Source organism: Bos indicus, chromosome 18, assembly GCF_029378745.1.
Source record: "Bos indicus isolate NIAB-ARS_2022 breed Sahiwal x Tharparkar chromosome 18, NIAB-ARS_B.indTharparkar_mat_pri_1.0, whole genome shotgun sequence".
Classification (NCBI taxonomy): Eukaryota; Metazoa; Chordata; class Mammalia; order Artiodactyla; family Bovidae; genus Bos; species Bos indicus.
The window spans coordinates 44,053,575-44,077,068 of NC_091777.1; the positions used below are offsets into that span (position 1 = coordinate 44,053,575).

The following is a 23,494-nucleotide window of genomic DNA, read 5'->3' on the forward strand; positions in this document are numbered from 1 at the left end:
TATTTTTTGTGTAGTTCTTCTGTGTGTTGTTGCCACCTCTTCTTAATATCTTCTGCTTCTGTTAGGTCCATACCACTTCTGTTCTTTATTGCATGTCCTGACAGGCATCTTCTGGGCCTGGGAACCATCTGTGTGTCCCTCCTAGAGGCTGTGCAGCACCGGACATCTATAGACAATTCTCATGACTCCTTGCGGGGGCTCACAGGCCTGAGCCCTTATCTCTGATCCCGCTGCGATCAGGAAGTGAGAGCTGCTGCTGCTAGCCCAGCAGGATGGTGACTTCTGACCCCCTATTTGTCAACTCTGTTGGTGTTGTGTGTCACAGGAACCACCAATGAGCCTCTGTGCTCCTCATAAAAGAGCCGGGCTGGGAACTCCTGAGACAGGCAACGGTTAAAATCTCAACTATTTTGTCAAGTCCCTGCTTTACCTTCTGGCTGGGGTCAGCAGTTGACTCTCCAGGGACTCAGTTTCTCCAAATAAAATGTAAGTCTCACCTCCTAAGACCTGCTTGTTGACAAAAGGAGCACTGGTTTCTCTGGGAGCAGCCTGATGTACATCCTCTCTTGGAGAATCTGATGAAATTTGCTAAATTAGAAGCCGAAATCACAATGTAACCCTTAAATGAATGAAATTATAGAACAAATTATAGATCCAGGGACTATCCTGGCTGTCCAGTGGTTAAGTCCCTGCTCTTTCAATTCCAGGGGCTTGGGTTTGATCCCTAATTAGGAAGCTAAGATTCCACATGCCCTGCAGCATGCCCAGGAAAAAAAAATTATAGATCAAGTTTGCATTTTTCAAGAAAAAAATCTTAGAAATTGAAGCCACAGGGTGCCATGGAGCACTGACTTGAGAAAACCACACCAGGCTCTGTAGGCTTTGCCACTACTCACCTTGACCAGACCCTTTTACCCCTCGTGGCCTCAGTTTCCCCAGCTCTGAAATACAGTCAAGTGCATAGCAGTCGTTTATTGCATACTTTATGGCAGGAGCTGTGCTATATGCATATTTATGTTTATGCATGCACTTTGCATGCATGATCTCAGTTGGTCAACAACCCTATGAAGCGGGTAGTTTATCATTCCCATTTTACAGATGAATAAGTTGAGGCTCAGATGTTACTAGTCTGGTAAGTTACATTGCCTGAAGTTACAGCACCCATTATGCTACACTACACTGTTAAATGTGATTTAAAAGGAAAGCTATTTTGGGATCTTGGGAAGAAGTGATTAGGAAATAAACATAAATAAGTGACAGAATAACTCCCCAAAATATTAATATTAGCAATAGTGAGAATGTGAAGCAACCAGAATCTTGTACACTGCTTGTGGGAGTGTAGATTGGTACTGCTACTTTGGAAAACTGGCATGATCTACTAAAGAGGGATATATGCATAACTTGTGATCCAGCAATTCCAAATCTAGATAGATACCCAGTAGAAATACACACATCTGTTCTCCATATGTACAAGAATGTTCACAGCTGCACTTTTCAAAGTGAAAGTGTGAGTTGCTCAGTCATGTCCAGTTCTTTGTGACCCCATCCACTGTAGCCCACCAGCTCCTCTGTCTATGGAATTCTCCAGACAAGAATACTGGATTGAGTAGCCATTCCCTTCTCCAGGTGATACTCCCAACCAAGGAATCAAACCCAGGTCTCCTGAATTGCAGGTGGATTCTTTACCATCTAAGCCACCAGGAAAGCACTTTTCACAATAACCCCTTATTTGGGACTTCCCTGGAAGTCTAGTGGTTAGGATGTTTTGCTTCCACTGTTGGGGGCACAGGTTCAACCTGTGGTTGAAACTGGGATCCTGCATGCCCTGCAGTGAGGCCAAAATTTTTTTTAAAAAAGCACCTAACTGGAAATTTCTCAAAATGCCCATCAACTGTAGAATGGATAAGAAATTGCGGTATACTCACATAAGGAAAACTAATTTATTACTATTATTAATATAAGCAACAAATATGTTGTGAGCTAAATGCTTGGTTTACAAAAATATTGTTGAGCCAAAGAAGCCAGACACAATGCTATATAACTCTATTTTATATAAAATAGGAAACAGATGAAATTAATCTATTCTGAGGTTATTGCTTCTGGGATTGGGGGAATTTTCTATTTCTTGATCTGCTTGTTGTTACACAGGTGTGTTCACTGTGTGAAAATGCACAGAGCTATGTGCTTATGATTTCTGCACTTTTCTGTACATATGTCCATATTTCAATAAGAAAGCTCAATGGAAATAAATTGTTGCTGTTCAGTCACTAAGTCATGTCTGACTCTTTGTGACCCCACGGACTGCAGCACACCAGGCTTTCCTGTCCTTCACCATCTCTCCGAGTTTGCTCAAACTCATGTCCACTGAATCAGTGATGCCATCCAACCATACCACTCTCTCTGGCCCCCTCTTTCTCCTGCCCCCAATCTTTTCCAGCATCAGAGTCTTTTCCAATGAGTCAGTTCTTTACATCAAGTGGCCAAAGTATTGGAACTTCAGCTTCAGCATCAGTCCTTCCAGTGAATATTCAGGGTTAATTTCCTTTAGGACTGACTGGTTTGATCTCCTTGCTGTCCAGGGGATTCTCAAGAGTCTTCTCCAACAGCACAGGTCGAAAGCATCAGTTCGTCAGTGCTCAGCCTTCTTTATGGTCCAACTCTCACATCCATACTGGAAAAACCATAGCTTTGACTAGATGGATCTTTGTCAGCAAAGTGATGTCTAGGTTTGTTATAGCTTTTCGACCAAGGAGCAAGTGTCTTTTATTTTCGTGGCTGCAGTCACCATCTGCAGTGATTTTGGAGCCCAAGAAAATGAAGTCTGTCAGTGTTTTGATTATTTCCCCATCTATCTGTCATGAAGTGATGGGACTGGATGCCATGATCTTACTTTTTTGAATGTTGAGTTTTAAACCAGCTTTTTCACTCTCTTCTTTCACACTCATCAAGAGGTGCTTTAGTTCCTCTTCTTTTTCTGCCATTAGAGTAGTATTATCTGTATATCTGAGGTTGTTGATTCCAGTCAATCTCTATTCCAACTTGCGATTCATCCAGCCTGGCATGATGTATTCTGCATAGAAGTTAATTAAGCAGGGTGACAATATACAGCCTTGATGTACTCCATTTTCCAATTTGGAACCAGTCCATTGTTCCATGTCCAGTTTTAAAGGTTGCTTCTTGACCTGCATACAGATTTCTCAGGAGGCAGGGAAGGTGGTTTGGTATTCCCATCTCTTTAAGAATACTCCACAGTTTGTTGTGATCTACACAGTCAAAGGCTTTAGCATAGTCAATGAAGCAGAAGTAGTTGTTTTTCTGAAATCCCCTTGCTTTCTCTATGATCCAGTGGATGTTGGGAATTTGATTTCTGGTTCCTCTGCTTTTTCTAAATCCGGCTTATACATCTGGAATTTCTTGATTCAAGTACTGTTGAAGCCTAACTTGAAGGATTTTGAGCACTACCTTGCTAGCATGTGAAATGAGCTCAACTGTATGGTAATTTGAACATTCTTTGGCATTGTCTTTCTTTGGGATTAGAATGAGAACTGACCTTTTCTGGTCCTGTGGCCACCATTGAGATTTCCAAATTTGCTGGCTTATCGAGTGCAGCAATTTAACAGCATCATCTTTTAGGATTTGAAATAGCTCAGATGAAATTTCATCCTCCTCTATCTTTGTTAGTAGTGATGCTTCCTAAGGCCCACATGACTTCACACTCCAGGATGTCTGGTTCTAGGTGAGAGACCATACCATCATAGTTATCCAGGTCATTAAGACCTTTTTGTATAGTTTTCTGTGTAATCTTGCCACCTTATCTTAATCTCCTCTGCTTCTGTTAGGTCCTCACCATTTCTGTCCTTTATTGTGCCCATCTTTGCATGAAATGTTCCCTTGGTGTCTCTCATTTTCTTAAAGAGATCTCTACTCTTTCCCATTCTATTGTTTTCCTCTGTGTCTTTGCACTGTTCTCTTAAGAAGGCTTTCTTCTCTCTCCTTGCTCTTCTCAGGAACTCTGTATTTGTGAGTGACATTGATTTCCAGGCATTTAGAGCAAGGTTCTTTGTATGTCATGAGTACCATCCTACCACCAGCACTGACGTGTGGACCATGAGAAAGAAATTATTCCCTACCCAGGTGATTCACCTATCTTCCTATCTGCAGTTTCCTGATAAGATTCTGAGATTTGTAGTTTCTTGCCTGTTTGAATAAGAAAGGAAGGGTAAGTGGTGTTTTAGGTTCTTGGGACTTCCCTGATAGCTTAGTTGGTAAAGAATCTGCCTGCAATGTAGGAGACCCCAGTTCAGTTCCTGGGTTGGGAAGATCCCCTGGAGAAGGGAAAGGCTACCCACTCCAGTATTCTGGCCTGGAGAATTCCGTGGGCTATACAGTTGCAAAGAGTCGGACACGACTGAGCAACTTTCACTTTCTTTTTCAGTTGCTACAGCTTTGCAGAAAAATACACTGTTTATGGGACTTTCCTTGTGATCCAGTAGTTAAGACTCTGTGCTTCCAGTGTGAGGAGTTCAGGTTTGATTTTTGGTTGTGGAACTAAGATCCCACGTGCCTTGTTGTCAAAAAAATAAATAAATAAAATAATAAAATAAAAAAACAACAACAAAAAATCAAAAACTGTGCTGTTTAGGGATTCTGCTGCCAAGATTCAGGAATATTGGGTAGTAAGTGATCAGAGTTGCAGGTGAAGCATTTCTGAAGATCTGGAGTCAGAAAGGTTGGTACACGAAATGCTTGTGATTGTCAGAAATCCAATAAAGTAAACTCTCAGCAATAAATTTATTGGAGTTTTCTCACCTTTCAGAAGCTATAAGCTGTAAGAAAATTAGCTAGGGTAATTTAGAAATACAATCATGGACCTTCATGGTTTTTCTGGGTAATAACCTAGGTATATAGGTATATAACCCTAAACTTCTTTACTTTCAAAAGCTTCTTATTCACAACAACAGTGATGATCAAAGGATGGTTCTGGGGCCCTGCAGGGCTTCAATAAATAAAGATACTTTCTCTTTAGTACATTAAATTTATCAAGGCAGGAAAGGAGCTAATCCATACAAAAACCTTTAAAATGAAAACCAAGAGACTGACATAGAAGGAAAGACTATCATGGGTGCAGCTAAAAACAAAAATTCAAATGGTGTAATGCTGTACACATGTATCCCCCTGCTCTGATCTCCTTTGATCCATGGCAACCACTGTTATCAGATTCTTTGGGGAGTTCACTGGGGATATAGCATATTTTTGGATGTACTGTGTCCCTACATTGTGGATGCAATAGTTACAGTAAATTTGGCTTTTTATGCTTTCTCTTAATATAAATGGCAGTACTCTGCCTCACTCTCTGTTTTGCTCATTTAACAGCATCCACTGGAGATACTCACCATCAGCATTTTTATTTTTTAAATTTTATTTATTTATGTTTATTTTCGGTTGTGCTGGGTCTTTGTGCTATGTGCAGGCTTACTCTAGTTTCGGTGTGCCAGCTTCTCGTTGCAGTGGCTTCTCTTGTGGCGGAGCACAGGCTCTAGGGCACTCAGCTCGCGGGCCAAAGAACGCTGTCTCAGTTGTTACTGTGCATGGGCTTAGTTGCTCTGTGGCATATGGGGTCTTCCCGGACCAGGGATTGAATTCTTGTCCCCTGTATTGGCCTGTGGATTCTCAACCCCTGGACCACCACGGAAGTCCCATATCAGCATTTTTAAATGCTTTATAGTATTTTATATAAAGGTTGTTGTTAACAACAGTATCTGTTGTTAACAAATTGCCACAAATCTTCATGGCTCCAAACAACAACAGTCATTGTATTATTAACTCTCTTGGTTTCAGAAGGGACTGAACTCACCTAAGAGATTCTTGCTTGTGATCTCTCAGGCAGCTGTAGTCAGATGGCCACTGGAACTGGAGTCATTTTGAATCTTCCCTGCTCACCTGTCTGGTGACTGATGCTGATTATTAATCCCAGCTGGGTCATTGTCTGGACTATCAACCTGGCCTCTCCTCATGGCCTGGCTTCCTCACAGAATGGAGATTAAGATTCCAGGGCCAGCAGCCCAAGAAAGTCGAAGCTATCAGTTTCTTAAAGCTTGGATGTGGTAAATGTTATATTGTCACTTTTACTGTATTCTTTTGGTCGTAGGCATGGAGCCTAGACTCAAGGGAGGGCACAGGGACTCCACTTTTTGATGGGAAACTTGCCAAAAACTTCAAAACTGTGGGGTTTTAAAACAAATTTTATTGGCGTAGAGTTGATTTACAATGTTGTGTTAGTTTCAGGTATACAGCAAAGTCTATTAGTTATACATAGAAGCTGTGCTTTTTTTGTTGGCTTGTTTTTGGCCACTCTGTGAAGCATGCAGGATCTTAGTTCCTTGATCGGGGATCAAACCTGTGCCCCATGCAGTGGAAGCATGGAGTCTTAACCACTGGACCACCAGGGAAACCCCTAGCAGATGTTTTTAAAATAACTTTAAAAAAAAAGTTATGTACTATGACTTATTTAATTAGTTATTCATTCTTCAAAATTATTATTGAGTGCTTACTATATTCCAAGCACTGCTCTAACCTCTGAGGGTACAGCACAGAAAGAAAGAAAGAAAAACTGGCTTGAGGACTTCCCTGGTGGTCCAAGTAGTTAGGAATCCACCTTCCAATTCAGGGGATGTGGGTTTGATACCTAGTTGGGGAACTAAGATCCCACATACCTCAAGGCAACTAAGCCCATGCGCCACAACCAAAGAAGCCCACGCACTGCAAGGAAGACCCAGTGCAGCCAATATTAAAACAAACAAACCCCAAACTGCCTCAAATCTCTCTCTTCTTGGAGCTTATATTTCAATGGGAGCTTCCATTCCAATGGGGGAGAGAAGGACATTAGACATAAGACTGAGTCAGTAACCTTCGAGCAGAGACCTGAAGCAGGTGAGGCTGTGAATCATGCCTGTGGTACTCGAAGCACAGGGAGCAGTGACGACAGAGGCCTTGAGGCCAGAGAGGGTCTTGGGTGCTCAAGAAACAGTCCCAACTCCAGAGATTCTGATTCAGGAGGCCCCGGGGCATGGGGAGAACGGCTAGTTCAACAATATCCCACTGATTCTCAGTCATGCAGACTTCTGACCCTCGATTTGAAAATCTGGGCTTCTTTTCTTTGTTCTGTAAGAAGGAGATTTGGGGTGGGATAACGGCACCCCGTTGGACAGATGTTTGTTTCTTTAGGTTCAGTAAGGGAGCCCTCAGTGTCCCTCACCCCACATCACAGCCTTTTGCTTGTCTGCTTGCCTTCTCTTTTTCCTTTTTCTTTTTCTCCATTCTTTTTTCAATTTTCTTTTCTTTGTTTCTTTTTCTCTCTTTACTGCTCTTTCTCCCTTTTTCTCCCCTCCCTACTGTCATGATCTGTGCACAAACTGGAAAAGAATTACCAGACATGAGGCAGAAGGAGAGGAGAATAGAGTTTATTAGAGGGGAAGATGCATTAAGAATCTACCTGCAATGCAGGAGACCCGGTTCGAATTCTGGGTTGGGAAGATCTGTTAGAGAAGGGATAGGCTACCCACTCCAGTATTCTTGGGCTTCCCCTGTGGCTCAGATGGTAAAGAATCTGCCTGCATTGTGGGAGACCTGGGTTTGATCCCTGGGTTGGAAAGATCCCTTGGAGAAGGGAAAGGCTACCCACTCCAGTATTCTGGCCCAGAGAATTCCATGGACTACACTCTTTGGGTCACAAACAGCTGGACACGACTGAGCCACTTTCATTTTTCATGGAGATTCCTTAAAAAAAATAGGAATAAAACTACAATATGACCTGGCAATGCCACTACTGGGCATATACCCCGAGAAAACCACAATTCAAAAAGACACATGTACCCCAATGTTCACTGCAGCACTACTGACATAGCCAGGACATGGAAGCGACCTAGAAGCCCATCAACAGATGAATGGATGAAGAAGATGTGGTACATATATACAGTGGACTATTAGTCAGTCATAAAAGGAACAAATTTGAGTCAGTTGTGTGAAGTGGATGAACTCAGAGGCTGTTATACAGAGTGAAGTCAGAAAGAGAAGAACAAATATATATTCATGGATATTTATGGAATCTAGAAAAATAGCACTGATGAACCTATTTGCAGGGAAGGAATGAAGGCGCAGAGAATGAACTTGTGGATACAGTGGAGGAAGGAGAGGGCAGGACGAATTGAGAAAATAGCATTGACATATATACACTATCATGTGTAAAAATGATAACTAGAGATAAAATGATAAAAATGATAGCTACTATACAATACAAGGAGTCCTGCCTGGCACCTCATGACAACCTAGAAGGGGAAAGAGGCTCGAAAGGGAGGTGATTATACATATAATTATGACTGATTCCAGTGGTTGTTCAGCAGAAACCAGTACAACGTTGTAAAGCAATTATCTTTCAGTTAAAAGAAAGATAGAGTGGTCGATGCTATTGAAACAGCAGACGGCTGGAGAGACAAGGGTTGGTGGAATAGTGGCCCATTTTTATAGCATCAAAACAAAGAAAACTCCCATTTGGAGGGTGGCATTAGGTGACTTGTTAGAGTGGTATAGGGTGGGTATTTTTATCTAGTATGAGGTCAGGGAGTAGGCTGGTTTAGAACAGGGAGACCCATGGCAACGGTTGCTATGAGGCTCAGTTCTGGAGATGAGATTGGTGCAGGGCTCCGCATCTGTGGCCTTGGTATAGGGCTCCACATCTACGCCCCCCCACCTTCTTTCTCCTTTTCTTTTGATCTCTCTCTCTCTCTCTCTCTTTTTTTTTTTTTGCCTCTTTGACCAAGTGTTACCCCAAACTACCTTCCCCGTGGGCATCAGGGTACCCCCTGCCTGTGAATCCTTTCAGAGGTCTGGAAGGGGACTACACTTACTAACCCTAAGGGTGTTATACGGAAAGAGGAGCCTGGCAGGCTATAGTCCGTGGGTTGGCAAAGAGTGGAACACGACTAAGCGGCTAAAGCAACAAGGGCTTTATATTCAGATAGGGCGCGCATGTGTCGGGGTAGAGGCAAATTCCCCGCACATTGACAGTGGTAGCACTGAGGAGAGCAGAGTCTGCCAGCAGGTGAAGTTGGGGAAGGGTCTGGACCGGTTTGAGGAGGGGTGTGGAGGTGCGCAGATTTCCTGGAGAACCAGCAGTCGGACAGCCGGGTGCGTTCGACTCTCTCCCAGGCGCCTCCTCCAGACCGGCACATGGTGCAGTTAGGATGGGCCGTCGTGGCAGCCAAAGCCTCCGCGGCAACTCCTGCGGGGGTCTGCCTCTAACAAAACGGGTTTGAGAACCACTAGGCGCAGATCCCAAGAAAGAAGCTTGCCTGGAGGGGTCAGCACTTTTCACGACTCGCGCTTAGAACTCTTAGCGGTTCTCAGAGAAGAAAGCGCGGAAAATATTTGGCCGCTTGAGGCCGCCGTAGCAAGGGGGCGGAGTCCGGAAGGGAGCAGTATGGCGGCGCTGGACAGTGACAGCGACGAGGATTTGGTCAGCTATGGGACTGGCCTGGAGCCGCTGGAAGAAGGTGCGGGCTAGATTCGTCGCCAGGGCCTCTGGCAAACAGGCTGGGGGTCCAGGGTTCGGGGCCAAAACACTCAACCCTGTGCCAGACCTTTTCTGGCACTGGGGAAAAGGGTTGCGTGCTACGGGCTCTGGGAACAGCGACCAGAAAGGCGTGCACTGTGCTTTAGGGGTGCTTATGTTTTGGAGGGACGGATGAAAGGCCCGGAGGGATGGGAAACAGAAAGATGACAGATAGGTTGGTGTGAGAGCCGAGTTAGGGAAGCAGCGGTGGTCAGGCGATGTTTTTCCTAGGACAGGACGTTTGAGTTCAGACCTGAAACAGAGAAAGGAAGCAGCGGTACAAAGATTTGGGTGAAGAGCATTTTAGGCAAGGCGAACAGCAAGTGCAAAGGCTCTGAAGTCGGAGCCAGTTTGGCAAATTGAGGAACAGGCCGGACTCTTGTGGGTGGAGCATACAGCACCCGGGCGAGTCTGGCAGAAGATGATCTCAGAGGAGGAGGTGGGGGTTGAACCTTACTTGGTGTGGTCAGGGAATTTGGATTTTTATACTAAGTGTAGAAGAGTCATGGGGGAGGGGTTACACAAAGGAGGGATGTATGTTTTTAGGTTTATTCTATCCTTGATTTTGTGAGTAGGCCGGTTGGGGGTGGGCAGGAGCGAAGCAGAGAGATTAGCAAAATTAGGGCGATGATGGTGGCGGCGGTAAGTAGTGGTGAGTTGAGAGTACTTTGAAAGCAGAGCTGACCGCGAACTTGCTCGTGGAATGTAGGGGTGAGAGCAAGATGAAGCAAGATTCTCTTCCATGTTTCTGGTCTGATCCACTTCATGACTTGATTTGTTCAGTAAATTATGTATTGACTAGCCAGTTAGGACTGATGGCAGTGCTAGCCCCGTGGAGGAAGGCAAAGGAAATATGGTGGGCAAGGAGTTATTTGCAGACTCCTTTTTTCCCACCCTGACCACATCCTGTCAACTTGTTTGTACTTCTGGGACATAGCCACTGATGACCCTCTTATTCCCTACAAACAGTTCAAATCATTAGAAACTTCTGCCAGATGCTGGCCCTGTATCTATTCTCTGAGTACAAAAGACAAAGAAATGCTAGTCTCCTGAAAGCTTCTTATGTATTTAAAGACACCCTTTGCATTTCCTATGCTTTCCTGGTGGCTTAGACGGTTAAGTGTCTGCCTACAATGCTGAAGACCCGGGTTCGATCCCTGGGTGGGGAAGATCCTCTGGAGAAGGAAATGGCAACCCGCTCCAGTACTCTTGCATGGAAAATCCCATGGGAGGAGCCTGGTAGGCTACAGTCCAGGGGGTCGCAAAGAGTCGGACACAACTGAGCGACTTAACTTTACTTGCATTTCCTCTAAGACATCTCTGTACCACACTCAGTTCTCTAATAAATTCAGTTTAAAGTCCCCTCAACCCTAATTTGTCAAAGCTTTTCTCCAAGTATGGGACCAGAGTGTGGGTTAAGTGGGGCCATCACTAGGTGAGTCCTTTATTTTAGGCTGTATTTCTTTAATACAATCTCAGATTGCTTGGGGTCTCCACAGTGGCTCAGTGGTAAAGAGTCGAACAGCAATTCAGGAGTGGCAGAAGATGTGGGTTCAATCCCTGGGTCGAGAAGATCCCCTGAAGAAGGGAATGGCTACCCCCTCCAGTATTCTTGCCTGGAGAATCCCACGGACAGAGGAACCTGGCGGGCTATAGTTAATAGGGTCACCAAGAATCGGACATGACTGACTTAGCATGAACACATACACACATGAGATCACAGTAGCTGTATCGGCAAACACATCATCCCATGATCCCAAGGAATTTATTGACAAAGATACTTGATTCAAGAAGTTTCAAATCTAGTTGAAAACAAAAGTATGTGATTCACAAGCGCTAAAGTATGTCAAGTAGAGAAGAAATAACCTACACAAGCTAACAGAGAAACCTGAGAAGGCAGGATAGGACCCCCTGAAAACTGGTTGGAATTTAGGTATGCAGAACGAGGAAGGGTTAAACACGCATGGGTGGAGGTTATTATAGCCTGTCAGGAAGGAGTTTGGATCATTTCTATATTTCTGTTCATGGTTGTTTCCTTGTGAAATGACATTGTAAGTCATCAACTATTTGATCTACATTTTTCTAATTCTTCCTATATTGATGGTGTACAGAATCTGGAATGAAGCCTAATTGTCTAGCCAGTCTTTTGAAGTAGAGTGAACTTTTTATTTCCTGGCCTAAAATCATCTTTTATCTTCTCATCACAAGAAGTTTTTGAGGACTGATTCATCGTTACCTAAGCATTTTGAAGTTAAAACAGACTCTGACTACCTTTTACAATATAACATACTAGACCAATAACCACTTTTACCTCCTGCTTTGAAACTTTAGTGACAGGTTAGACAAACATTGGTACAGGAGAGACTATTACTTAATTAAAGTTGCTGGCCATGACAGAAAGTTTTATTGGTTAAGAGACAGTGAAGGGATTCCCTGATGGTCCAGTGATTAAAAGACTTCACCTTCCAATGCAGGGGGTGTGGGTTTGATCCCTGGTCAGAGAGCTAAGACTCGACGGGCCTTGGGGCCAAAAAACCAAGACATAAAACAAGCAATATTGTAACAAATTCAGTAAAGACTTAAAACATGATCCACATTAAAAAAAAATCTTAAAAGACAGTGGAGCTTAGCTCAGTGCTCTGTGATGACCTAGAGAGTTGGGATGGGGGCTTGGGAGGGATATATATATACACACACACATATATATAAATAGCTGATTCACATTGTTGTGCAACAGAAACTAACACAACATTGTAAAGCAATTATACTCCAATTGAAAAAAAGAAACAGAACCTTCAAAAAAAAAAAAGAGACAATGACTGATCTGTATACACAGACTCTTAGACACATAGGTGCTCTGGCCTGGAAGAAAGGGGCCTTGGGGCTTATCTTATCTTAGATACGTTCACTTGGCTTCTCATCTCCAGCTCATCCTGCACTCAGATTAATTTAGGACCATTTTTTTCTTCCTTGGTGCTGTGATTCTCCCACTTAAAACTGTCTTTAACTCCCAGTCAGCCACAGGACATACCTGGACCCTGCAGCTGTGTCCCATGGCTGCTGCACCATCTGTCCTTCTTATGTATGTGTTTATTTAGTTTTGGCTGTTCTGGGTCTTCATTGCTGTGTGCAGGCTTTCTCTAGTTGCAGCGAGCAGGGGCTACTCTTTGTTGCTGTGCAGGGGCTTCTCATTGTGGTGGCTTCTTGTTGCAGAGCACAGGCTCTAGAGCATGGGCTCAGTAGTTGTGTTGCAAGGGTTCAGCTGCCCCACAGCATGTGGGATATTCCTGGAGCAGGGATCGAACGCGTGTCCCCTGCATTGTCAGGCAGATTCTTAACCACTAGACTACCAGGGAAGCCCCCATCTGCTCTTCTGGTTCCATATTCCATGGCTTCCTTCCAGTCAGACTGTATGACTTTCTCTAACATCTTACCTTCCCCTTTTAGACCTTCTGTTTACTGTTTACTGATGGCATGAATGCCTCTGGGTGACTCTGATGTTGTGGGCCTTGCACATTGTCAGAGCAGTTCCTATATACGCAGGTCTCCTCTGCTGGACTCTGAGTGCCCTGGGAACAGGAGTGGAACTGTGTTTAGTTTTCCACACCCAGGTCTAGAACAGACCTGCTTCCTCCGGAAGACCCTCAGTAAACTCCTGGGGGGGTCAAGTAAAGGACAGAATGGGTTGCGTCCCTGACTTGTGTTGAAATCTGATTTCAGTTTTGTGCTTATTGGTTGTGGAACTTAAGGCACTTCTTTAATCAGAGTATCCTTATCAGGGTATGATAAACGAGATAATATGTGTGAAAGGAAAGGAGTAGTTATTATTGGTAGTGATAATTATCATAGACCTCCCTAAAATGCCACTCCCCCTGGAGTTTTCTTGTGCTGTGATTAGAGGTGGTGCCTCTCGCTCAGGAGCCCCATGGAGCCCAGCGCCTCCCACACTGCGTGGCCCCCAGCATATGCTGCTGGGTTCTGCTTAGTTGTCGACCAATCTCATCTCCATTTTCAGCTCAGGGTACCCGGAGAACCAAGCAAGACAGAACCTTGAGTTGGTGGGACCTGTCCTCTCTTGCCTTAACCCGGTGGTTCACCACTAGGGATGAATTTGCCCCCCAAGGGAGTTTTGGCAATGTCTGGAGACATTTTTGGTTGTCATGCTTTATTGGGACAGGGGTGTTACTGGCATCTAGTGTTACAGGCTAGGGATGCTGCTAACCGAGCTATGGTGTACAAGTCAGTCCCACCTACCTAGGAATTATCCAGCATGGATGCGCCACTCCAACTTAGCCTGGAATTGTGCCAGGTGCGCGTGCAGTAATGGAGCGTGTGGGCTGCATTTCTAAGAAATGGTGAAAATCGTGGACTGGGGGACCCAAGTTGTGATTCAGTTCTTGAGAATGAAATGGACTTTCTAACTTATACTAACCAAGCTTTGCTATGGCCAACGACTGTGCTCAGCTCCTCACATGTGGTTTTTAATCCTTAGCACCATTCTACAAGGTTTAGTTATTACCCTGATTTTGTAGTCATGGAGACTGAGGCTTAGAGAAATCAAGAAACTTGCCTAAGGTCACAAACCTAGCAAGTAGGAGGGTAGGTTATATTCTAGAAATGACCTAAAGCCTCCATAAGCTACAAGTAAGAATTTAGGACTATGAGGCTAAACATTTGCTTACTTTTTGTTCCATTATCCAGAAGTAGTGACTGGCTTAATTATTGCAGTCACAGGTGCCCAAGGGCCTTAGGACATGTCTTACCTACTGTATGTGCTACTACTTTGTTGGTCACCACGTTGTGTCCGACTCTTTGAGATCCCATGGACTTCATGCAGCTTGCTAGGCTTCCCTCTCCCTCACCATCTCCCAGAGTTTGCCCAAGTTCATCTCCATTGAATTGGTGATGCTATCCAACTGTTTCATCCTGTCACCCTCTTCTCCTGCCTTCAATCTTTCCTAGCATCAGGATCTTTTACAATGAGTCAGCTGTTTGCATCAGGTGTCAAAATATTGTAGCTTCAGCTTCAGCATCAGTCCTTCAAAGGAGTATTCAAGGTTGATTTCTTTTAAGAATGACTGGTTTGCTTTCCAAGGGACTCTCAAGAGTCTTCTCCAGCACCACAATTCGAAAGCATCCATTTTTCGGTGCTCTGTCTTCTTTACTGTCCAGCTTGCACATCTGTACATGTCTGCTGGAAAGACCGTAGCCTTGACTACTACCAATAGCAATAGATGCTGGTACTTTAAAGGTATTTATTTGTGTGTCCCTCTTCTTACCAAGCGCTTTACATGCATTTTCTGATATAATTTGCATAACAACTCAATGAAATAGATGTTGCTATTAGTGTCATCTCTATTTTACAGATGAGGAAGTTGAGGCACAGAGAGGTTAAGATGACCAGAATCGCAGAGCTAGTAAAAGTGGGCTTGCTGTGACTCCACTTGGAGCACTTAACTACTATGTAACTTGCTTTCTGAATTGAATGTTTGAAAATAACTTTATGGTTACTTTTAATTTTCAATAGATACAGACATTTTCATTGGAATTGATAAAATTAGGCAGTACTTTGTGCTGTGGTACCTGAAACTTTAAACATAGGGAATTCATAGGTGAGGCTGAAATTTTTGTTTGTTTGGGTTTTTTTGGCTGAAAATCATGGACTGAGGAGCCTGGTGGGCTACAGTCCATGGGGTCATAAAGAGTTAGACACAACTGAGAGACTAAGCACACAAACACATATGTTATGTGGGATCTTAGTTCCCTGATCGGGGATCAAGCCTGTGCCCCTGTGATGGAAGCCCAGAGTCTTAACCACTGGGCTTAAGCCAGAGAAGCCCAAAGGCTAAAATGTTTTAAATTCCTTTTTTGTTTGTGTAATATTTTGTTGGACTTCCTTGGTGGTTCAGACGGTGAAGAATCTGCCTGCAATGCAGGAGACCCAGGTTTGATCCCTGGTTGGGAAGATCCCCCAGAGAAGGGAATGGCTACCCACTCCAGGATTCTTGCCTGGAGAATCCCATGGACAGAGGAGCCTGGTGGGCTACCATGGGGTTCCAAAGAGTCTGACAGGACTGAGCTACTAACACTCACTCACTAGTTTGTATGATTTAGCAACTCAGCCCTTTCCGACAAAGTAGGAAAAGTAATACATTTAAAGAACAGTAACTGTAGTCCATGGGGTTGCAAAGAGTTAGACACAACTTAGCAACTAAACAACAACAATAAAACTGTGGAATCAAGAGAGTTCCAGAAATAAGGAAACTTAAGCTTTGGGGAAAATGGGCAATATCAGTGGGAAAATTCTGGACTCAGGGATACCATGAATTTCCAGAAGAGATGTAGAAGTGCTTCTCTGCACGCCCTGGGCCACTCCAGCAGCTTGCCTGCCTGACTGCCAGCATGTTTCACCTCCATGGGCTGGAACCCTTGCCCCAGTGTGATTCAGTTTCATAATGGAACTTAGTGGGAAAATCAGGCCATTTTTGTTAAAACATATTTCTAATATAAATATTAAAAGAGATATCTAGAATTTTTCTTAGAACTATAAAGAAAATATATATAAAATATTAAATATATTGTTTTAATTGATAAAATATATTGTTTCCTAAGCTACACACTCTATTAAAATCTAGGAAAAGCAACTTGAATTATATTTGAAACTACAAGAAGTGAACAATTCATTATGTTTAAAGAAATGATCTTTCGGACTTCTCTGGCAGTCCAGTGGGTAGTACTCAGTGCTTCCACTGTGGGGGACCTGGGTTGGATCCCTGGTCAGGGGACTGAACTTCTGTGAACTGTGTGGCGTGGCCAAAAAATAAATAAAGGAAACAGTGATCTTTGCCCTAAATCCTCTATAACCTTCCACCGCCTTCTCTCTCATTCAAAAAAAATTTTTTTTTCTTTTTCAGGTGAGAGACCAAAGAAGCCGATTCCTCTCCAGGATCAGACCGTCAGAGATGAAAAAGGAAGGTATAAACGATTTCATGGAGCCTTTAGTGGAGGTTTCTCTGCTGGTTACTTCAACACTGTTGGCTCAAAAGAAGGTAGGATTTTCTTAATTACGGCTACTGTATAGCTAAAGCAAGTGATTGAAATATAATAAGATTTTCACTCCTCTGCCCCCCTCACCCCCACCCCCAGCAATGCTCCCTATAAAAAAACTTTAAAAAACATGTTAGTATAGGGTTAGCTGAAAAGTTTGTTTGGGTTTTCCTGCACAGTGTAATGGAAAGGCATTGGCCAACCCAGTCAGTATACTGTAGTCGTTTGTGTTCTTTGGATGTTTCCAGAGTGAACTTGTGTGTTGTTTATTGATTACAACCTGAAGGTTTGACTTAAAAAAAAAATAGATACATCCTAACCAGATAACGACTTCCCAGGTGGCACTACTGGTAAAGAACCCACCTGCCAATACAGGAGACCTAAGAGATGAGGGTTCAATCCCTGGGTCGGGAAGATCCCCTGGAGGAGGAAACGGCAACCCACTCCAGTATTCTTGCCTGGAGAATCCCATGGACATAGGAGCCTGGTGGGCTACAGTCCATGGGGTCACAGAGAGTCAGACACGACTGAGTGACTTAGCACAGCACCACGCAACCAGGTGATTAAATGATGATGGTGACTTCTGGTTTCTACTCTGTCTCACCTCGGGCAGGGCTCTCATGCAGTCACTCGGCACCATCACCTCACATGACTCAGTGCCTAAGGAGGGCAGGTGTCACAGCTATTCTGTGGGTGAAGACACTGCAGGTCTTGACCCTGGGGTCCACAGTATCACCTGTTAGTACATGTTGTCCACCTGGAGAAAAGAAAAATCAACCAAATTTTTTACATTATGCAACATCGTAAATTCTGTACTGTTTAATGTATGTTTTTAAAAAATGTTTTAACAGAGAAACTGAAAGAAAATGACTTACGTATATCAAATATGAATTAAAATGACTGGTTAACTCACCTAGCAATTATTAAGAACAAGATGAGCCAAATCTGTCATAGATTTTTTAAAAAAATTACTCATACATAACAATGATAGTAAAATAAAGATGGAAAACAATACAAGAAAGTGGAAGGTAGAAAGCAGGTAAGAAAAATAATTAGGGTAAATAAGATGGTTTAAAGTTCAATATCAAGAATGTATAAAGATCAATTCAGTGAGCAAATGATCAAAGTATTTGAACAGTTTACTCCAGAAATGCTACATAGAATGTTCAGCTTTATTGTTATGAAAAGCAAAATTAAATAACTAAGGCACTATTAAAGAAGCATATTTATAAAATGTTAAAAATGGCAGTAGGGCTGGTGAAGAAAGAAATATACGAGTACACTGCTGATGGCTATAATTATGGCTGTATGTATATTATAATTAAAAAGTAAGACCAGCTCAAATGATTAGTCTTCACAGATAGACTGTGATATGTTAATACAATGGAATATCTCCTTACCTTTGGGAGTGACAGATTCAAGCACTGTGCAGCTACAGGGCAAAGACTGTAGGAATCCAAAATGGGGAAGCTGCCCGGCCCAGTGTATTCCCTGGGAGAGCTGATCTTCACTCTCCTGGAGTTCCTCCCAAATTGTCCTGGAAGCCTGCTCCACCCACATACTGGGTATAGGTCTGCTCCATACTCCTCAGCTCCTCAAGACTCTGGCAGGAAGTCAGAAAGGACGTGAGAGAAAATTAAAACAGTTTATCTTAGAGGGTTATGGATAAATTTGACCTCCAGTGCAATTTCTCTCTGCAGGCACGGCACAGCCTTGGTAACCATGAGTGGGGAACAGGGGTGTTAGTTATAGGACTCAGGAATTTGATGGAGTTGGGGGCCTGGTATGGATGGCCATTGCTGACCTTAGACTGTGCTATGCTAGCTTGCTCAGTCATGTCTGACTCTTTGCGACCCCATGGACTATACCCCGCCAGACTCCTCTGTCCATGGGCTTCTCCAGGCAAGAATGATGGAGTGGGTTGCCATTTCCCCCTCCAAGGGATCACCCCAACCCAGGGATTGAGCCCAGGTCTCCCGCACTGCCAGCGGATTCTTTACTGTCTGAACCACCAGGGAAACCCACCCTTAGACTAACCAGGTTGCATCCTTTCATGGCTGACTAGTGCACCTGACGTAGTGTTTCTTTGATATGTTAGTGTGTGTGTGTTAAGTTGCTTCAGTCGTGTCTGACTCTTTGCAACCCAATGGACTGTAGCCTGCCTGGCTCCTCTGTCCACACAATTCTCCAGGCAAGAATACCGGAGTGGGTTGCCATGCTTTCCTCCAGGGGATCTTCCCAACCCAGGGATTGTACCCGTGTCTCCTGCGGCTCCTGAATTGCAGGCAGATTCTTTACTGCTGAGCCACCAGGGAAGCCCCTTGATATATTAGTGTATTTTGCTATCCTGGTGGTCTTAGAGATGTCCTTCCTTTTAAGGTGATCTTACATCTTTCTTCTCAGATCTAGTTGGGTTCCTTTCACTGTTTAACTTTGTTTTTTTTTTTTTTTTTTTTTTTTAAGGAGGTGGTGCGGGGCGAGGAGCCACTGCCCGCGTGTGCCAGGACCACCTCGGCCGTCACCTTGGCCAGGTGGCTGCTCAGGTCCACCGTGCGCTTCACATCCTCCAACTTTGTTTTTTTTTAATTTATTTTTTTATTGAAGGATAATTGTTTTACAGAATTTTGTTGTTTTCTGTCAGACCTCAACATGAATAAGCCATAGGTATACATATATCCCCTCCCTTTTGAACCTCCCTCCCATCTCCTGCCCCATCCCACCCCTCTAGGTTGACGCAGAGCCCCTGTTTGAGTTTCCTGAGCCATATAGCAAATTCCCTTTGGCTATCTATTTTATGTATGGTAATGTAAGTTTCCATGTTACTCTTTCCATACATCTCACCCTCTCCTCCCCTCTCCCCATGTCCATAAGTCTCTTCTCTATGTCTTTCTCCATTGCTGCCCTGTAAATAAATTCTTCAGTATCATTTCTCTAGATTCCATATATCTGCATTAGAATACGATTTTTTCTCTTTCTCTTTCTGACTCACTTCACTCTGTATAATAGGTTCTAGGTTCATCCGCCTCATCAGAACTGACTCAAATGCATTTGTTTTTATGGCTGAGTAATATTCCATTGTGTATATGTACCACAACTTCTTTATCCATTCATCTGTCGATGGACATCTAGGTTGCCTCCATGTTCTGGCTACTGTAAATAGTGCTGCAATGAACAATGGGGGTATATGTGTCTTTTTGAATTTTGGTTTCCTCAGGGTATATGCCTAGGAGTGGGATTGCTGGGTCATATGGTGGTTTTATTCCTAGTATTTTAAGGAATCTCCATACTGTCTTCCACAGTGACTGCATCAGTTTACATTCCCACCAGCAGTGCAAAAGCTTGCCCTTTTCTTCATACCCTCTCAAGCATTTATTGTTTGTAGACTTTTTGATGATGGCCATTCTGACCAGTGTGAGGTGATATCTCATTGTGGTTTTGATTTGCATTTCTCTAATAATGAGCGATGTTGAGCATCTTTTCATGTGTTTGTCAGCCATCTGTATGTCTTTTTTGGAGAAATGTCTGTTTAGGTCTTTTTCCCACTTTTTGATTGGGTTGTTTTTCTGGCATTGAGTTGTATGAGCTGCTTGTATATGTTGGAAATTTATCCTTTGTCTGTTGTTTCATTTGCTATTTTCTCCCATTCTGAGGGTTGTCTTTTCACCTTGCTTATGGTTTCCTTTGCTGTGCAAAAGCTTTTAAGTTTAATCAGGTCCCACTTGTTTACTTTGGTTTTTATTTCCGTTACTGTAGGAGGTGGGTCATGGAGGATCTTGCTTTGATTTATGTCATCGAGTGTTCTGCCTATGTTTTCCTCTAAGAGTTTTATCGTTTCAGGTCTTACATTTAGGTCTTTAATCCATTTTGAGTTTATCTTTGTGTATGGTGTTAGGAAGTGTTCTAATTTCATTCTTTTACACGTAGCTGTCCAGTTTTCCCAGCGCCATTTATTGAAAAGGCTGCCTTTGCTCTATTGTATATTCTTGCCTTCTTTGTCAAAAATAAGGCACCCATAGGTGCATGGGTTTATTTCTGGGCTTTCTGTCTTGTTCTGTTGGTCTAGATTTCTGTTTTTGTGCCAGTACCATACTGCGTTAATGACTGTAGCTTTGTAGTATAATCGGGAAGGTTGTAGTATAATAGTCAGGAAGGTTGATTCCTCCAGCTCCATTCTTCTTTCTCAAGACTGCTTTGGCTATTTGAGGTCTTTTGTATTTCCTTATGAATTGTGAAATTTTTTGTTCTAGTTCTGTGAAAAATGCCATTGGTAGTTTGATAGGGATCACACTGAATCTGTAGATTGCATTTGGTAGTATAGTCATTTTCACAATATTGATTCTTCCTATCCAGGAACATGGAATATCTATCTGTTTATGTTGTCTTTGATTTCTTTCATCAGTGTCTTATAATTTTCTGTGTACAGTTCTTTTGTCTCCTTAGGCAAGTTTATTCCTAGATATTTAATTCTTTTTGTTGAAATGGTAAATGGGATTGATTCCTTAATTTTTCTTTCTGATTTTTCATTGTTAGTATATAGAAATGCAAGTGATTTCTGTGTATTGATTTTGTATCCTGCAACTTTGCTAAATTCCCTGACTAGCTCTAGTAATTTTCTGATACTATCTTTAGGGTTGTCTGTGTACAGCATCGTGTCATCTGCAAACAGTGAGAGCTTTACTTCTTTTCCGATCTGGATTCCTTTTATTTCTTTTTCTTTTCTGATTGCTGTAGCTAGGACTTCCAGAACTACGTTGAATAATAGTGGTGAAAGTGGACACCCTTGTCTTGTTCCTGATCTTAGGGGGAATGCTTTCAGTTTTTCACCATTGAGTATAATGTTTGCTGTAGGCCTATCATATATGGCCTTTACTATGTTGAGATAGGTTCCTTCTATGCCCATTTTTTGAAGAGTTTTAATCATAAATGGGTGCTGAATTTTGTCAGAGACTTTTTCTGCATCTATTGAGATGATCACATGGTTTTTATCTTTCACTTTGTTAGTATGGTGTGTCACACTGATTGATTTGTGTATATTGAAGAATCCTTGCATTCCTGGAATAAACCCAACTCGATCATGGTGTATGAGCTTTTTGATGTGTTGCTGAATTCTGTTTGCTACAATTTTGTTGAGGATTTTTGCATTTGTGTTTATCAGTGATATTGGCCTGTACTTTTCTTTTATTGTGTTGTCTTTGTCTGATTTTGGTATCAGGGTGATGGTGGCCTTGTAGAATGAGTTTGGAAGTATTCCTTACTCTGCAATCTTTTGAAAGAGTTTTAGAAGGATAGGCATCAGCTTTTCTATAAATGTTTGATAGAATTCTCCTGTGAAGCCATCTGGTCCAGGGCTTTTGTTTTTTAGGAGATTTTTGATCACAGCTTCAATTTCAGTGCTTGTAATTGTGTTGTTCATAATTTTTATTTCTTCCTGGTTCAGTCTTGGAAGATTGACCTATTCTAAGTATCTGTCCATTTCTTCCAGATTATCCATTTTATTGCCATATTGTTGTTCATAGTAGTCTCTGATAATACTTTGTATTTCTGCATTGTCTGTTGTAACCTCTCCTTTTTCATTTCTAATTTTGTTGATACGATTCTTCTCTCTTTTTTTCTTGATGAGTCTGGCTAAAGGTTCGTCAATTTTGTTTATCATCTCAAAGAATCAGCTTTTAGTTTTATTAATCTTTACTATTGTTTCTTTCATTTCTTTTAAATTTATTTTTGCTTCGACCTTTATGATTTCTCTCCTTCTACTAATTTTGGGTGTTTTTTGTTCTTCTTTTTCCAGTTGTTTTAGGTGTAAAGTTAGGTTGTCTATTTGATGTTTTTCTTGTTTCTCGAGGTAGGATTGTTTTGCTATGAACTTTCAATGGCACTCCACTCCAGTACTCTTGCCTGGAAAATCCCATGGACGGAGGAGCCTGGTGGGCTGCTGTCCGTGGGGTCGCTAAGAGTCGGATACGACTGAGCGACTTCACTTTCATTTTTCACTTTCATGCATTGGAGAAGGAAATGGCAACCCACTCCAGTGTTCTTGCCTGGAGAATCCCAGGGACAGGGGAGCCTGGTGGGCTGCCGTCTGTGGGGTCGCACAGAGTCGGACACGACTGAAGCGACTTAGCAGCAGCAGTAGCAGTTCCTCTTAGAACTGCTTTTCCTGCATCCTATAGGTTTTGAGTTGTCCTGTCTTCATTGTCATTTGTTTCTAGAAATTTTTTTATTTCCCTTTTGATTTCTTCAGTAACCTGCTGGTTCCTTAGAAATGTGTTATTTAATCTCCATATGTTTGTGTTTCTTACAGTTTTTTTCTTATAATTGATATCTAGTCTCATAGTGTTGTGGTTGGAGAAGATGCTTGATATGATTTCACTTTTCTTAAACTTACTGAGGTTTGATTTGTGACCCACGATGTGACGATGTCTCCTGGAAAATGTTCCATATGCACTTGAGAAGAAGGTGTATTCTTCTGCATTTGGATGGAATGTCATGAAGATATCAATGAGATCTGTCTCATCTAATGTATCATTTAAGACTTGTGTTTCCTTATTAATTTTCTGTTTTGATGATCTGTCCATTGGTGTGAGTGGGGTGTTAAAGTCTCCTACTATTATTGTGTTACTGTGAATTTCTGCTTTTATGTCTATTAGTGTTTGTCTTATGTACTGAGGTGCTTCTATGTTGGGTGCATAGATATTTACAATTATTATGTTTTCCTCTTATATCCCTTGATCATTATTTATTTAGTGTCCTTCCTTATCTCTTGTAATCTTCTTTATTTTAAGGTCTATTTTGTCTGATATGAGGATTGCTACTCCAGCTTTCTTTGCTTCCCATTTGCAT

The 23,494-nt window shown here is 42.5% G+C and overlaps 1 protein-coding gene across 1 annotated transcript in view; it reads left to right on the forward strand.

Annotated features, from left to right (window-relative positions):
- The first annotated feature begins 9,428 nt into the window (after positions 1-9,428).
- GPATCH1 (G-patch domain containing 1) overlaps positions 9,429-23,494 on the forward strand; it is a 55,756-nt gene continuing 41,690 nt past the window's right edge. Inside the window, exons 1-2 of the mRNA XM_019979949.2 lie at positions 9,429-9,548; positions 16,522-16,656. Of these exons, the coding sequence (XP_019835508.2) occupies positions 9,476-9,548; positions 16,522-16,656 (208 nt within the window). The 5' untranslated portion in view covers positions 9,429-9,475. The remainder of the gene's footprint in view (positions 9,549-16,521; positions 16,657-23,494) is intronic.